At 35.1% G+C, this 14,832-nt stretch overlaps 1 protein-coding gene across 8 annotated transcripts in view; it reads right to left on the bottom strand.

Annotated features, from left to right (window-relative positions):
• The window catches only part of VPS13B (vacuolar protein sorting 13 homolog B), a 670,010-nt gene that overhangs the window by 94,706 nt on the left and 560,472 nt on the right, over positions 1 to 14,832 (bottom strand). For all 8 annotated transcript variants that reach the window (XM_036233309.1, XM_036233311.1, XM_036233312.1 and 5 more), the window contains one exon: positions 8,816 to 9,012. In XM_036233309.1, the coding sequence (XP_036089202.1) occupies positions 8,816 to 9,012 (197 nt within the window). The remainder of the gene's footprint in view (positions 1 to 8,815; positions 9,013 to 14,832) is intronic.

Below are 14,832 nucleotides of genomic sequence, written 5' to 3'. Positions count from 1 at the left end.
GGGTGTCGGGTGGTGGACTGGGAATAATAAAGAAGCTGCCTCTCACAGCTGCCCAGGGCTCCCTGCAGGAGGAGGGGGAGGGGAGAAAGAGCAGGGAGTTCATGCTGCTAGTTCCCTGAATGACCCTGTCTAGGAGAGCTGTGAGCTCCCCGTGGCTGGCTGGCTGCAGAGCTCAGTCATCAGAACAGAAGGCAGAGAAACAGGACAGGACTGGAGAGGAGCAACAGCTGGTTTTTGCCGGCCATGATTGCAAAACTGAGGCTGAGCACAGTCCCCAACCCCCAACCCAAAGGGACCCTCTCCCCATACCCTCCAAGACCAATCACCATGGGACCCCAGGGGAATCTGAGCAAACGCTGACGAGACTGTTGTTGACACTGACAGGGAGTGAAAATGAAGGTAGTGAGCATGATTAAATATCTATAAGAAAATTAAAAAAGTGTTATTAAGACTTTATATAAAGCAGGCATCCAAGAGGCTTGGACGCCATCTACTGAATACCAAAAGAAACAGGCTAAAGAGACACCTTTATATAATAAATCTTCTTCCTGAAAAAACAGCAGAATACACTTCCATTAATGCCTAGGCAGAGAAATAGTCCAATAAACACCATGAATAACCAAGGTGACAAAGCATATCAGAAAAAAAGAGAAAAATCTCCAGAAATAGCTTACGGAGAAATATGCGATTTAAATGACAGAGAATTCAGGATGTTACTTCTGAAAAAACTCAATAAGATTCAAAAATACTCAAATCAACAATTTCAGGAATTGAAAAAACAACTAGATGAGCAGAGCAAGGAGATCGAAACCCTCAAAAAGAACCAAATAGAACTTCTAGAGATGAAGAACACACTGCGACAAGAGTTGAAAAATAAAATAGCAAGCTTGGGAAATAGAGTCGACCAAATGGAGGAAAGGATCAATGACACTGAAATCTAGAACTAAATCAGAAGAAGGAGAAAAAAACTGAGAAATGAAAACTGATGAAAGAGAAATTCAAGAACTAGCTAATACTATCAGGAAAGGAAACATAAGAATAATAGGCGTTATTGAAGGCGAGGAAAAGGAACAGGGATTAGAAAGCATTTCAGACAAATAGTTGATGAGAATTTCCAAATCTAAGGAATGAGCTGGAGCTTGGAATTCAAGAATTCAACAGATCACCAAATGATGTCACCCAAAAAAGGGCTTCACCAAGATACATTGTGTTAAAATTATCAAAAATCAACAACCAAAAAAAAAAAAAAAATCCACGATAAAGATAGAATTCTCAAGGTAGCCATGGAGAAAAACCCGGAAACATATAAAGGTAAACCCATTAGATTATCCTCGGACTTCTCAGTGCAAACCTTGCAAGTCAGAAAGGAATGCAATCAAGTATTTAAACTATTAAGTGAAAGGAACTACCAGCCAAGGATAATGTATCCAGCTAAGCTCTCCTTTAGATATGAAGGAGAAATTAAGACTTTTCTAGACATAAAAAAATTGAGGGAATTCTCCACTACAAGGTCTGTGCTACAGGAAATACTGAAAGGGGTCAGTTCACCTAAAACAAAATGACAAAAAGAAAAAAATATATAATTAGGAGTAAAGTCACTATTGGGCAAATAAAAGCAGAGGAGTGCAACCCTTACTAAGAACAGGGCATTATAAGCTTAAATAATAAGAAGAGAATTGTTATAGCAAGATAGTAATGAAAGTTCAGCATACATAGGAACAAATTGAGATAACAATGATTTAAAAGGGGGGGATTCAAAGATCCAAATTCATAGGGGAATGAAGATAAGGCATGTGCAGAAGAAAATGGACAACTGTTATGTGTATGTATATGTATCTGTGTGCATGTGTGTGTGTGTGTGTGTATACATATATATAACTATCCTTTACATATTCATAATGGTAACCATATGCCAAAGATTCAGAACTGTTGTATATAATGTAAAACAAGAAGGAGCAGAGGCAAAACCCACAAAGCCAACCAAAATAAAGAAACAGAAGCACAAGGACAAGGAAGCAATGGAAACAACGAGCTACCAGAAAGCAAAAGATAAAATGGCTATAAGAAGACCTCATATTTCAATAATCACCCTAAATGTAAATGATTGAACTCATCAATAAAAAGGCACAGAGTTGCAGAATGGATCAAAGAATGAAACCCAACCATATGCTGCCTTCAGGAAATATATCTCAGCTCCAAAGACAAATATAGACTCAAAGTGAAAAAGTGGAAAATGATATTTCAAGCAAATGACATTCAGAGAAAAGCGGGAGTAGTGGTATTAATATTGGACAAAATAGACTTCAAAATCAAAAAGGTAAAGATACGGAGGGACACTTCATAATGATAAAGGGAATCATGCACCAAGAAGATATAACACTTATTAATATCTATGCTCCTAATCAGGGAGCCTCCAAATATATAAAGTAATTACTAACAGAAATAAAGGGAGAAACAGACCAAAACACTATCATAGAGAGGGACCTAAACACCCCACTGTCAGGTACGGACAGACCATCCAAACAGAAAATCAATAAGGAATAACACCCTTAAATGACACATTACACCATCTGGACATAATTAACATTTACACAGCCTTCCATCCCAAAACAGCTGTTTATACATTCTTCTCTAGTGCACATGGAACATTCTCAAGGAGTGACCATGTACTGGGACACAGGGACAGCCTCAACAAATATAAGAGGGTTGAAATGATACCAAACATATGCTCTGATCATAATGCTTTGAAATTAGAGATCAACTACAAAAAGAAAGCAGGAAGAACCACAAATACATGGAGTTTAAACAACGTGCTACTGAAGAATAACTACGTCAGAGAAAAAATAAAAAGACAGATCAAGAGATACATAGAATTGAATGACAATGATAGTACAACATATCAAAACATTTGGGACATGGCAAAGTTGTCCTAAGAGGAAAGTTCATATCATTACAGGCCTATCCCCCAAAACAAAAAATAGCCCAAATAAACAATCAAACATTTCATCTTAAAAAAAAAAAAAAAAAAACAGAAAAGGAAAAACAAATGAAGCCTAAAGTCAGCAGAAGGAAAGACATCATCAAAATTAGAGGAGAAATAAATGAAATTGAAAACAAACAAACAAACAAAAACAAGAGAAAAAATAAATGCAACAAAGAGCTGATTCTTCGAGGTTAATAAAATTGACAGCCCCCTGGCTAGACTTACTAAAGAAAAAAGAGAAAGGACACAAATAAACAAAGTCAGGGATAAAAGAGGGGAAATTATGACTGACATTGCAGAAATACAAAGTGTCATACAAGAATACTATGAAAAAGTATATAACACCAAATTTAATAACCTAGAAGAAATGGACCAGTACTTAGAAAGATACAACCTTCCAGACTGAATCAAGAAGAACTGGAAAATCTAAATAGAGCAATCAGCAGTATGGAAATTGAAACAATCATCAAAAACCTACCAAAAAGTACAAGTCCAGGACCAGATGGCTTCACTAGTGAATTCTACCAAACATTCGAAGAAGATTTAATACCTATTCTCTTCAAACTCTTCCAAAAAATCGAAAAGGAGGCAATACTTCCAAACTCATTTTATGAAGCCAATATTAGCCTGATACCAAAACCTGGTAAAGATAATACAAAAAAAAGAAAACTACAGACCAATATCTCATGAACAGAGATTCAAAAATTCTAAATAAAATACTAGTGAACTGAATACAGCAATATATTAAAAAGATTATACACCACAATCAAGTAGGCATCATCTCAAAGGCACAGGAATGGTTCAACATATGCAAACTGATGAATGCAATACACCACATAAACAAATTAAAACATAAGAATCATATGATTATATCAGTACATGTAGAAAAAGCCTTCGACAAGACACAGCATCCATTTATGATCAAAACACTTAACAAAATCGGTATAGAAAGAAAGTACCTTAACATAATAAAAGTTATCTATGACAAACCCTAAGCCAAGTTTATACTTAATGGTGAAAAACTAAAAACCTTCCCTCTAAGATCAGGAACAAGGCTGTCATCACTGTTATTCAATATAACATTGGAGGTCCTAGCGAATCCAATCAGACAAGAGAAAGATATAAAAGGCATCCAAATAGGAAACAAAGAAGTCAAACTCACTATTTGCAGATGGCATGATTCTCTATACAGAAAACCCTAAAGACTACACAAGAACACTCCTAGAAACAAGAAGCAAATACAGTAAAGTCTCTGGATACAAAATCAACATTCAAAAATCCATAGCTTTCCTATACTTAAATAATGAAGTGTCATAAAAAGAAGTGGAAAAATAATTCCTTTTGCAATTGCAACAAAAAGAATAAAATACCTAGGAATAAATCTAACAAAACAAGAGAAGGACCTATATAATGAAAACTATAAGATCCTATTAAAAGAAATCGAAGAAGATACAAAGAAATGGAAAGCTATTCCATGTTCTTGGATTGGAAGAATCGACATAGTTAAAATGACCATATTACCTAAAGCATTATACAGATTCAATGCAATCCTCATCAAAATCTCATTGGAATTTTTTAAAGAAATAGAATTAAAAAATCATCAGATTTGTATGGAAGCACAAAAATCCCAAGTTGCCAAAGGATCCTGAGAAAAAAGAAGGCTGGAGGCATCACTCTGCCCAACTTCAAATTATATTACAAAGTGACAGTAATCAAAATGGCATGGTATTGGAAGCAAAACAGATATATGGGCCAGTGGAACAGAATCGAGAGTCCAGAAGTAAACCCATGTTTATATGGGCAAATAATTTTCGACAGAGAAGCCAAAAACATACAGTAGAGAAAGGAAAGCCTCTTCAATAAATGATGGTGGGAAAACTGAAAGCCACCTGCAAAAGAATGAACTAGACTATTGTCTATCATCACACAAAAATTAACTCAAAATGGATTAAGGACCTGAATATAAGACCTGAAACAATAAAACGCATGGAAGAAAGCAGAAACGAAACTCAAGGATATCTTGGACTTAAAGAGGATTTTATGAATTTGACCTCAAAAGCAAGACAAGTAAAAACTAAAATAAATGAACGGGACTACATCAAACTAAAAAGCTTCTGCTCAGCAAAAGAAATTGTCAGCAAAGTAAAGAGACAACCATTCAAATGGGAAAATACATTTGCAAGCAACACCTCTGATAAGAGCATAATATCCAAAATATAAAGAGAACTCATACACCTCAATAACAAGAAAAAAACAAATGATCCAATCAAAAAATGGGAAGCGGACCTGAACAGATACTTCTCCCTAGAGGACATACAAATGACCAACCAATATATGAAAACATGCTCAACATTGCTAGCTATTAGGGAAATGCAAATCAAAACCACAATGAGATATCATCTGACATCTGTTGGAATAGCTATAATCAACAGGAGAAGTAATAACAAATATTGGAGAGGATGTGGAGAAAAAGGAACCCTCATACATTGCTGATGGTACTGCAAATTGGTACAGCCACTATGGAAAAAATTATGGAGGTTCCTCAAAAAACTAAGGATTGATCTACCATATGATCCAGTAATCCCTTTACCGCAAAGCCTTGAAAACCCATATCCGAAAAGATATTTGCACACTGATTTCATAGCAGCATTATTCACAGCAGCCAGGACATGGAAGCAACCGAAATGTCCCACAACAGATGATTGACTAAAGAAGCTGTGTTACATATATACAATGTAATATTACTCAGCCTTAAGAAGAGATGAAATACTGCCATTTGCGACAACATGGATGGAACTCAAGATAATCATGCTAAGCGAAATAAGTCAGACAGAAAAAGTTGAAAATCACATGATATCACTTATATGTGGGATATAAACCTAAAAACAACAAATGACAGGACAAACAAACAGAGACTCATAAACATGGAATATAGGCTAGTGGCTACCAGATGGTAGAGAGTGGGGGAGGGAGGAAGTAGACGGGGGAAAGGGGGTCAGATACAGGGTTTAGGGGGAGGGTGAGTAGGTAAAGGGGATCAAATATATGGTAGCTGAAAGAAAACGGATGTTGAACGGTAAACACACAATAGAATACACAGATGTCAAATGATAATGTACACCTGAAAATTATATAATTGTATTAACAAATATTACCCCAACAAACTTAAAGATAAAAAAAAGAAAAAAAATTATTACCAATCATTAATTGTCGTGTGATCAAGTAAACCATTAAAGATGGTGAAAAGATACAAATACGGTGATTGAATTAAATATATCCATATAGTATACACAGCATAGGACTTACAAGACTGAATCTTTTGTCTCCAGTCCTTTGTTGAAGGCTACTGGCCACCCCTTGGGCTGGTGAGCTCCCATTCAGTACTTAAGGCCTCAGCTTAGGTATCAGATGTTAGTTTCTCAAGGTCAAATAGCTCGTTGGTGATGGAGCCAGGCCTTAAACCCAGGTCTTCTAACATAAAATTCTACACTAACTAGTGCTTCTATTTACATGCATACAGTGACGCATTACCACTGAGCTGCCTACGTTCCTGCAACTTTATGAAACACGTGGATAAAATGCTTAAAAAAAAAAAATTAAGTTTCATGGGAGTATTTTTATGAACTTTCTTCCAGGAATGTACAACAGCCTGATGCGCAACCTTATCAAACCAATGAAAATATTACTTAAGATAAGATAAACTCTAATGATAAAAGTGACAAGTTTTTGTCCCATTCTCGATAACTTGTGACAGAATATACTAGCCCCAACTGTAGCTATTTCCTTCTGCATGAAATGTTGACATACTGTCAAAGCACTGATGTTTTATTTCTAGAAACTAAATGAAATTTAATGTCCATTTTGAAAAATGTCTTAATAGCATTTAATTATGTTGACTTTAAAACCAACTCTTTAAATTTAATTCATTAACATCAATTTCTCCCTGAAAAAATGGTTAATTTGAAACAATTTAAAGATCAATTGTGAACTATTAGGTAAATTGAAAAATCCCAGGTGAGGACAAAAGATCTGTGCTTATAATGTCAAAAACTTGGTGAAAAATTGCCTGAATTTGATTTTCTGCATAAATTTTCATTCCTCAAAGGGTCTACATTTCTGCAGTGCTAAGCTTACCACAAAAGTAGTTTTTATGAATGTTTCAGATTCAGAGGGATTAACCTTGTTTAAAATACTTCTTTCAATAATGAAAATGCATTCTTTTATAATTAGAATAAAGAAGTGATTTCTAACTTGATACTATTGAGACTCAGATTTTAAAAAATCAATTTCATTACTCATAGCTCTATTTTTTGAGGCTTCTTGGTTTCTGACTAGGTAACTTATACTTAGATTAGGCAATCTTTCTATCTATCTGCTAACTTCTCACAGGATGGATGTTCTTTTTATTGCTGCATTACACAGGCAAAATCAAGATCCCACTCCCCTAATACATTGTCACTAATTTTATATTACTAGGTAACATACTAGGAAGGTAATTATTTTTGAAGAGCCCAAATGACCTAGAAATAAAATATATAAAGTATAAAACAAATTATTTTTAAGCATACAAACTAACCAATGAAAAAGACCGTAAGGCCATAGATTAAAATGTTAATAGAGGTTATCTAATTGTGGTATGATTATGCATGGTGTTATTTTCTTTATTTCCCAAATGCTCTTCAATAAACATACATTATTATTTTTAAAAAAGCAGTCACAACTATATATAATATAAAGTAGAAGTCTGAATACCAAATAGTATGCTATGATTATAATCTTGTAAAGACATATAGTAATGAGCAAAAATAAAGGTAACATAGAAAAGAGAAAACAGTTAATTTACAGGTGCTGGGATGATGGACTCTTTTTCCTTTCTATTAGTGTCAGATGTTGTTTGGGGGTAAAAAAGGAGGAATTATATAAAAGGAATAAGATAATACTAAAGCCAATTCACCAGGAGAACTGGAAGGTAGAATACTGAAAGTGATGGACAGCAAGATGGGCAGAGGCCCTGCAAATCACTGTTCCAATGATGTGATGTAGTTTCTCTTTTTTCTTTTATGAGCACATGGACAGAAAGTGCTGAAAAACAGGTTGCCGAAATCATTTTTTCTCTACTTTAAGTTACTGGATGTATTAAGAAGGCAAACACTGGAAATGGGGACAGCCTAGCTCTTCCTGTAGGAGGTGTGAAACAGGAAGTTCTGGGGACATGATCTGGACTACCTGAAGTCTACAACTCTAGAGACTCATTATGTCCAAATAGATCCTAGAGCTGGATAAAACTCTGGTTATCTGAAATCCTTTGGGCATAAGTTATTTTGTTTGGCCAAGTTTTTCTAATGTCTAGAAGATTGTCTTTTAAAGTTATTTTTTCAAACCACTTAAAAAGGAACTATTTCTAAAATTTATCTTTTTAGAAGGAGACGATTCAATTTATTTAGGTTTTCTTTCAGTGCCCCAGGGTTATCATTACATATACTGATCACTGTATAACTGAGAGTCTACTGAGGTGTGTATAGCTCTTTTCCCTCTATATTTTTTGGTTCAGGATGACTAGATTTTTTTTTTTTGTAGTCTTTTTGTACTTTTTCTTTTTTACATTTAAGGAAGAGATTCTTAATAAGGGCTTACTGACCATGTTATGAGTAGAGTAGGACTTTTTGTATACAGACTTTGAAGCATCAGCTTCTCTCTTGCTTCCTGGTTCTCATCTGTGGTTCAGACAGATGCAGCTGCTGGAGAGCTGAGATACAGCTAAGTGAGGGTCACTAGATAATTTGACAACTGCTTCTTAGTTTAATGTCATTATTTCATTTTTCACTTAGTTACCTTTGGTCATCAGCTCCATTTTGACTGCCGTTCAAGACAATTCTCCAAAGATCTGAGGATACCAGTTTCTTCTGGTCATTCACAAGATTGATATCTGGCAACTGCAGTTCACAAACTTTGCTTTCAGATAGATTAAATTCTTGAAATGTGACAAAAGTCTTCTGGAGTTCATCCCAGTATTCCAAACTACAAGGAATCTATATTAAAATAAAGAAGATTTTAGGGATTGCAAACAGAGGCTATGCTTCCATATTTGTTGAAATGCAAACTAAACCTTCACAAAAGTCATATTATAAGGTTTTAAAAAAGGGATGAGGCTGTAAAAGACAGTAGTTTAGAGTTTCTCTAGAATGAATATTTATATTCATCTGGTTTACCTATTTTATTTTGAATGACACATTCAAAAAATAATATGCGAAAACAGCCAAGAAAGTTTTTAAATACAAGAGAAAATGGGGAAAAAATTCTACCAGGCATTAAGTGTATTATAAAGCTATAGTAATTAAAAGGTAAGGTTGGAGTATTAATATACAAATAAATGAAAGAATAGAATAAAAATAGTACAAGATGTAAGTACAGATAAATATTAATATGTAATGAAGGTGCCATCTCAAACAAGGAGGGAAAAGATGGGCAATGAGGTTGCAACAACTGGCTAGCCATTTGGTAAAACCAAAGTGGGTCCCTACATCATTCTGCATGAAATGAAACTCCAAAAGAAACAAAATGTTAAAGGCTAACAATCGAACATATAAGAGAAAAAATCAGTTGATATTTTTATGGGCATCCTTTTTTTCAATGTATGACATGAAACTCATGAAACTCATGGATGTAAAAATAAACCCCATTACAATTGATAAAATAGAATTTAAAAAATGAACTAGGATAAGACAGGTAAGTCAATGACAGATCTAGGAATAATTGTTGTGATAGCAGAGAGCTCTTATAGATCAATGAGAAAATGATAAATAAAATAATAAGTATATAGAAAAATAAGCAAAGGCAGTTATTGGAAGAAGCAATCAGTCAGGGGCCTTGAATGTCTCTGCATGTTCTTACTAGGCATGCAAAGGATAGAAGGCTCTGGAAGCTGTGAATTGGTGCCACTTCTCAGGTTGTGTTTGCAGAGAGAAACCTTGAGGGATGGGGTAGTCTCTCCCCAGGACAGAGCAGACTCATTTTAAAGGAGGTAAATTTGACAAGCTCCACGTTCCTTGGTTGTCTCACATATCTAGTCCATGCACAGCATCCACCTGGGGGCCTCACTGCAATCACCGTCTTTGGACTTGGGGGCAAGAGAAACCAGTGCAAATATGATGCTTGTGCTGCTGTCAATTTCATAGCAACAATGGTCCTTGTTTCTGACCCAAGAATCTATGCCTCCCACCACGATCCATCAAACAGTGACAGGCAAATTTACAAGCTTGTACAGGTAAAACTCCCAGACTCTGATAGCAATTAGTTCACAGAAAAAATATAACCAGCTCATCAACATGAAAAGGTACTCAACTTCGCAAGTACTTAAAGAAAATTAAATTAAAGCAATAATGTATTTTTATTTATTATTCAGGCAGTTTTGAAAGACTCAAACTTCCCATTTCTATAGAAGTAAGGGAAAAAGCATTTCTACCCAACATTTTTTGAGAGTAATTTGGTAATATCTATCACATGCTTGGAAGTATACATTTAAGAATTTGTTTTACAAAGATTCCAATGTATGTGTGTATATTTTCTTCAGTACTGTGTGTATTAGTGAAAAATTGGAAACAAATACCCATCAATAGGGGATTAATTATGATATGTAGATACATTAAATATGTATTATAATAGTTTGAAATTACTCTCAACATAACATGTAATCAGTGGATTATAACCACTAAAATGAATAAGGAATATCTATGTATACTAACACAACAGACGTCCAAGATATAATTCTAATTAAAAAAAATTAAGTTTTAAAATATAACATGTGGATTGATCCCATTTGTCTTAAAAAAAAAAAAATACCAAGATCAGATGTATCTCCTATTTTGGAAGTATTCCCTAATTACTATCCTCAGAACTGATCACTGTTTCTCTTATGTCACTTCTATATCTAATACACTCCTCTATGGTAGAACTCATTACACTTTGCATCCCTTATTTACATCTTTGCCTCCTTTAGTTGACACTGAGATCTTTGAGGAAAAAAACAGCACGTTATTTAACAAATACTCATATCATCCAACAGGTTTTGGGACATAATAGGATTTTAATAAAAGCTTCCCAAATGAATATGTTTCTCCTTAACCTTCTTTCCTATTAAATGATTCTTAATCTTTTAATGAAATAACTTTTACCCTCCACCTATAACAAAGTCTCTTTTTGTTAAATAGGAACTTGAGCATCATGAGTGGAGGAGAGATGCTAGATGGCAGAAAGGAGAACAGAATGGCTATGCATAAGAGGCTAACAGCGTATGTTCTGGTCAGCGACAAGGACAAGTAACATATCTATAGTCCACTTTTAGCCCCCATTTTTTGAAGTTCTCTCTTTTCTTCCTTTCTATGACACATTTTATTTAACTTTCCCCTCTCTGGGTCTTTGTTCCTATATACTTTCTCAGGCTAAAATAGCCATAAGACTCCCTAGTTTCTCATTGTCTCATGTTTAAATCCTTTCCATCTATTAAGATTCAAATAAAATAGCACCTTCTTTTAGCCTTTTCACCTCCAGATGAAAAATCTTCTCCCTTTTCTGAACTCCAAGAGTTTTTTAAAATGGGAATTTGCTTCATGGCTCTTATCACTGTATACCTCATGTTACAGTTATTTCTATACATGACATCTTCCCTGGTAGACACATCCTTGAAAAAATGATTCCCATTTGGCTAAGCTTTGGATTTTCACAACACCTGGCAAAGACTCTAGAGTGAATGTTCAAAAAGGATTGCTGAAAGAATGAATGAATAATTCATGAATGGATGAATGCATGAATCACATACCGGGTGATTCAGTCCATTTTCTGACACATTAAAAATTCTCCACAAAGAAGTATAGAAGATAAAAGTATGAACTTTAGAGTCAGACCTAATGGGATTCAAATTCTAGATCCATAACCTCTGCATTCTTGGGCAAATTAATTTTTAATATCCATTCTGATATTTCTAAAAAGGAGATAATTACAGAACTACTCTCATGAATTGGTGTGAGGATTAAATGAGACAAAGTATCTCATTTAATACCACATAGTAAAAGCTAAGCAACATTAGCTACTAATTATTTACCCTTCCTATGCTCAAAGAACACTTCTGAAGTGTGGGTGGTGTTACCTGATTTAGGTAGGTTATAATTAAGAGTCCTGTTTGTTAGATTTTTTAACAATGGATTGGACTTGGAAGAAAATAATAACTCTTGAACCTGGATGTTCAGGAACATTGTAATCACACTACAACACATTTTTCTGCTGTACATCTATTAAAATGCGTCCCTTCGTGTTGCCTATGATTTGCTTAACTCTTTTCCGGTCTGCCAGTGACTGTCAGTCATTTTGGCTTAGGGCACCCATAGCTAGACGTGGAGAAGATGTGGGAAGTGGGGTAAGACATGTGTATAAGAATATAAGCATCTCAGTGGAAGAGGGAAATGAGTTTTTAAAAAGCATATTTAATGTGTCTATTTTTAAAAACAAATAATAGAATGTAAAGTTCAAAGTCATCATTTTGGTAGAGAGGTCACACAGGAAATTGAAAAAAATACTTGTTGCTGGTTTTGTCTTTATAAATTCTCCATTAAAATTAATATACAATAGCTTATGAAAATTAACTGTCACATGGAAAGCGAAGTCGGGCCTTAAGGAAAGGGTCCTAGAAAGTTTTGATATACAAGACAACAGTTGGAATAGGTCCATTATATTAGGCAATCCATGATGGAAGCCTCTATGGGAAGCCATTAGGCTTTTTAAGGGCAATGAAAGTGGACTATACCAATACTGGTGCTTGGAGAAGGAGGGATTGGAGGAAAACCAAAGAAAAAACTTTATTTAGTTTACAACTTTGTGTAAGGAAGGCTCTGTGGTTACATACTTCAACTGGAACATTCTGGACTACTCTGAAAATTTAGAAAACTACTAAAGAAATATGTTTCAAAATATGTCAGTTATGTGTTTGTCAGGATTTTCCTTTATACACCCTATTTTCCTCGGTTAATGAAAGAGAGTTAATAAATTTACTCCAAATGAAACTTCTGTTGGAAATTTTTACTTGTGCGCCTAAAAGTACATTTGCAAAAGTCTCATATTAACCCCTTTCCCATTATAAGAATATTTGTCTTCAAAATTTCAAAAGAAAAGCTAATAACACTGAGTACAATTAGCATCTTAAAGGTAATTTTAGTCAATTGTCCATTCAAATATATATTGAGCCATAAATTTATAAACCATGGAGATATAATCTTTGTATTTTCCTATTTTTCCATCATAAAAAAAATCTTACTGGTATAAAATCATAGCCCTGCCACTTAAATCACTGCTCTGAGATCTCGAGCAACTTATTTAATGACTCTGAGCCTCAGTTCCCTCATCTGTGAAATACAGGTTATAAAAACTATATTGTTTTTAGGCCACATTAGGGATTTTGGACTTTATCTTCATGTCAATGGAATATCTTTGAAGCAAAGAAGTTAATGCAGTCAGTTTATGTTTTTAACAGCTTCTGGTACTGTATATTAATTACTGAGTTAGGATTAAAAAGGGTTAAGCATGGATGTGAAAAGACCAATTAGGAGGCTAATGCAATGATACAAGCTAAAAATGTATATAGCTTGACATGAGGTTGATGGCAGTGCAGTGGTATGTGAGAGTGTCTTGGGACATAAAAACATGTTGAATGATTTCGATATGAGAGGGAGGTGTCAAGAATGACTCCCACTTTCTAGCCCAAGCCAATGTATGGATGCTGATGTCATTTACTGGGATGGGTAAGACTGATCTGTCTCACTGAAGAGTAGGTTTGTGGTATATGTGCGATACAGGAGGGAAGATTATGAGTTCATTTTAGACAAACTGAATTGGATGCACCAATGAGCCGCCCACGGGGAAATCTTGAGTATGAAGTTGGCTATTCTGGAGAGTGGGTGAGGGGGAGTTATTTGTGTTGATACATAGCTATAGGTTCATCCAGTCTTAACTTTTTGTTAAGAGAGTGTACCAGAAGGACAGAGAGCAACAAAGTTTAGGGTATTGCAAGAGGGTGTTTTAAATAATGAATTAAGAATGTAAATTGGTTAAAATGGGATATGAAAACAGTAAGATGATGGATAGGAGAAAGCAGAGAACTACTGGTTTACACATAGTTTAATGAATGACTATAGTGGGGCTTGTTGAGTAAGCGGGCTAAAGAGATTGTGAGTCTATAAGGGAGATTAGGGTGCTGGAATGAATGATTTAGGAGGCAGAGCACTTTTGGATAATGACAAGGTTCAGATTTTCCAGGAAGTAGAAGAGTAAAGGCAAGGGACATTGTTGAGCAAGAACATTTCATGTTCTGACCTTGAGGATGTGAGAGAAGAAACAGCCTCTATCCCGAAGGGTTACAATAGTGCAGAGAGTCCCAGGGTACAGTAATCTTTAATTTAAGATAAAGGGGTAGGGGAAATGCTTGAAGAATAGGTCGAGGTTTAGTGGTGCTAACTAATCACAGAGCAGGTGTTCCAGAGGGCTCAGTAGAAGGGCTTAGGAAGTAGAGGAGGAAGGAGGTTGGTAAGGACGAATGGGTATCTAGATGGAGGGGATTAATCTTATAGTTGGGGTAGTGACTAGAAAAGAGGGAAGTGAGGTGCATGTGGACCTGAGTCCTGATTTAAGGGCAATGGTAGCTGTTTCAGAAGTAGCTACTTCTTCCTGAGGCCTGGCTTGCATTCTGTGTGTTCTCAGATGAGTAGTCCTAAGGAGCTCTAGCTATTTCTCTAATAAACTCAGAACACAGAATCTGATTCATGCTGTATGTTTAATAAATAGTTTTTAAATGAATCGGTTAAGCT

This window comes from Rousettus aegyptiacus, unplaced genomic scaffold, assembly GCF_014176215.1.
Source record: "Rousettus aegyptiacus isolate mRouAeg1 unplaced genomic scaffold, mRouAeg1.p scaffold_m13_p_15, whole genome shotgun sequence".
NCBI classification, from domain to species: domain Eukaryota; kingdom Metazoa; phylum Chordata; class Mammalia; order Chiroptera; family Pteropodidae; genus Rousettus; species Rousettus aegyptiacus.
This window is presented reverse-complemented; position numbering and strand designations above follow the sequence as displayed.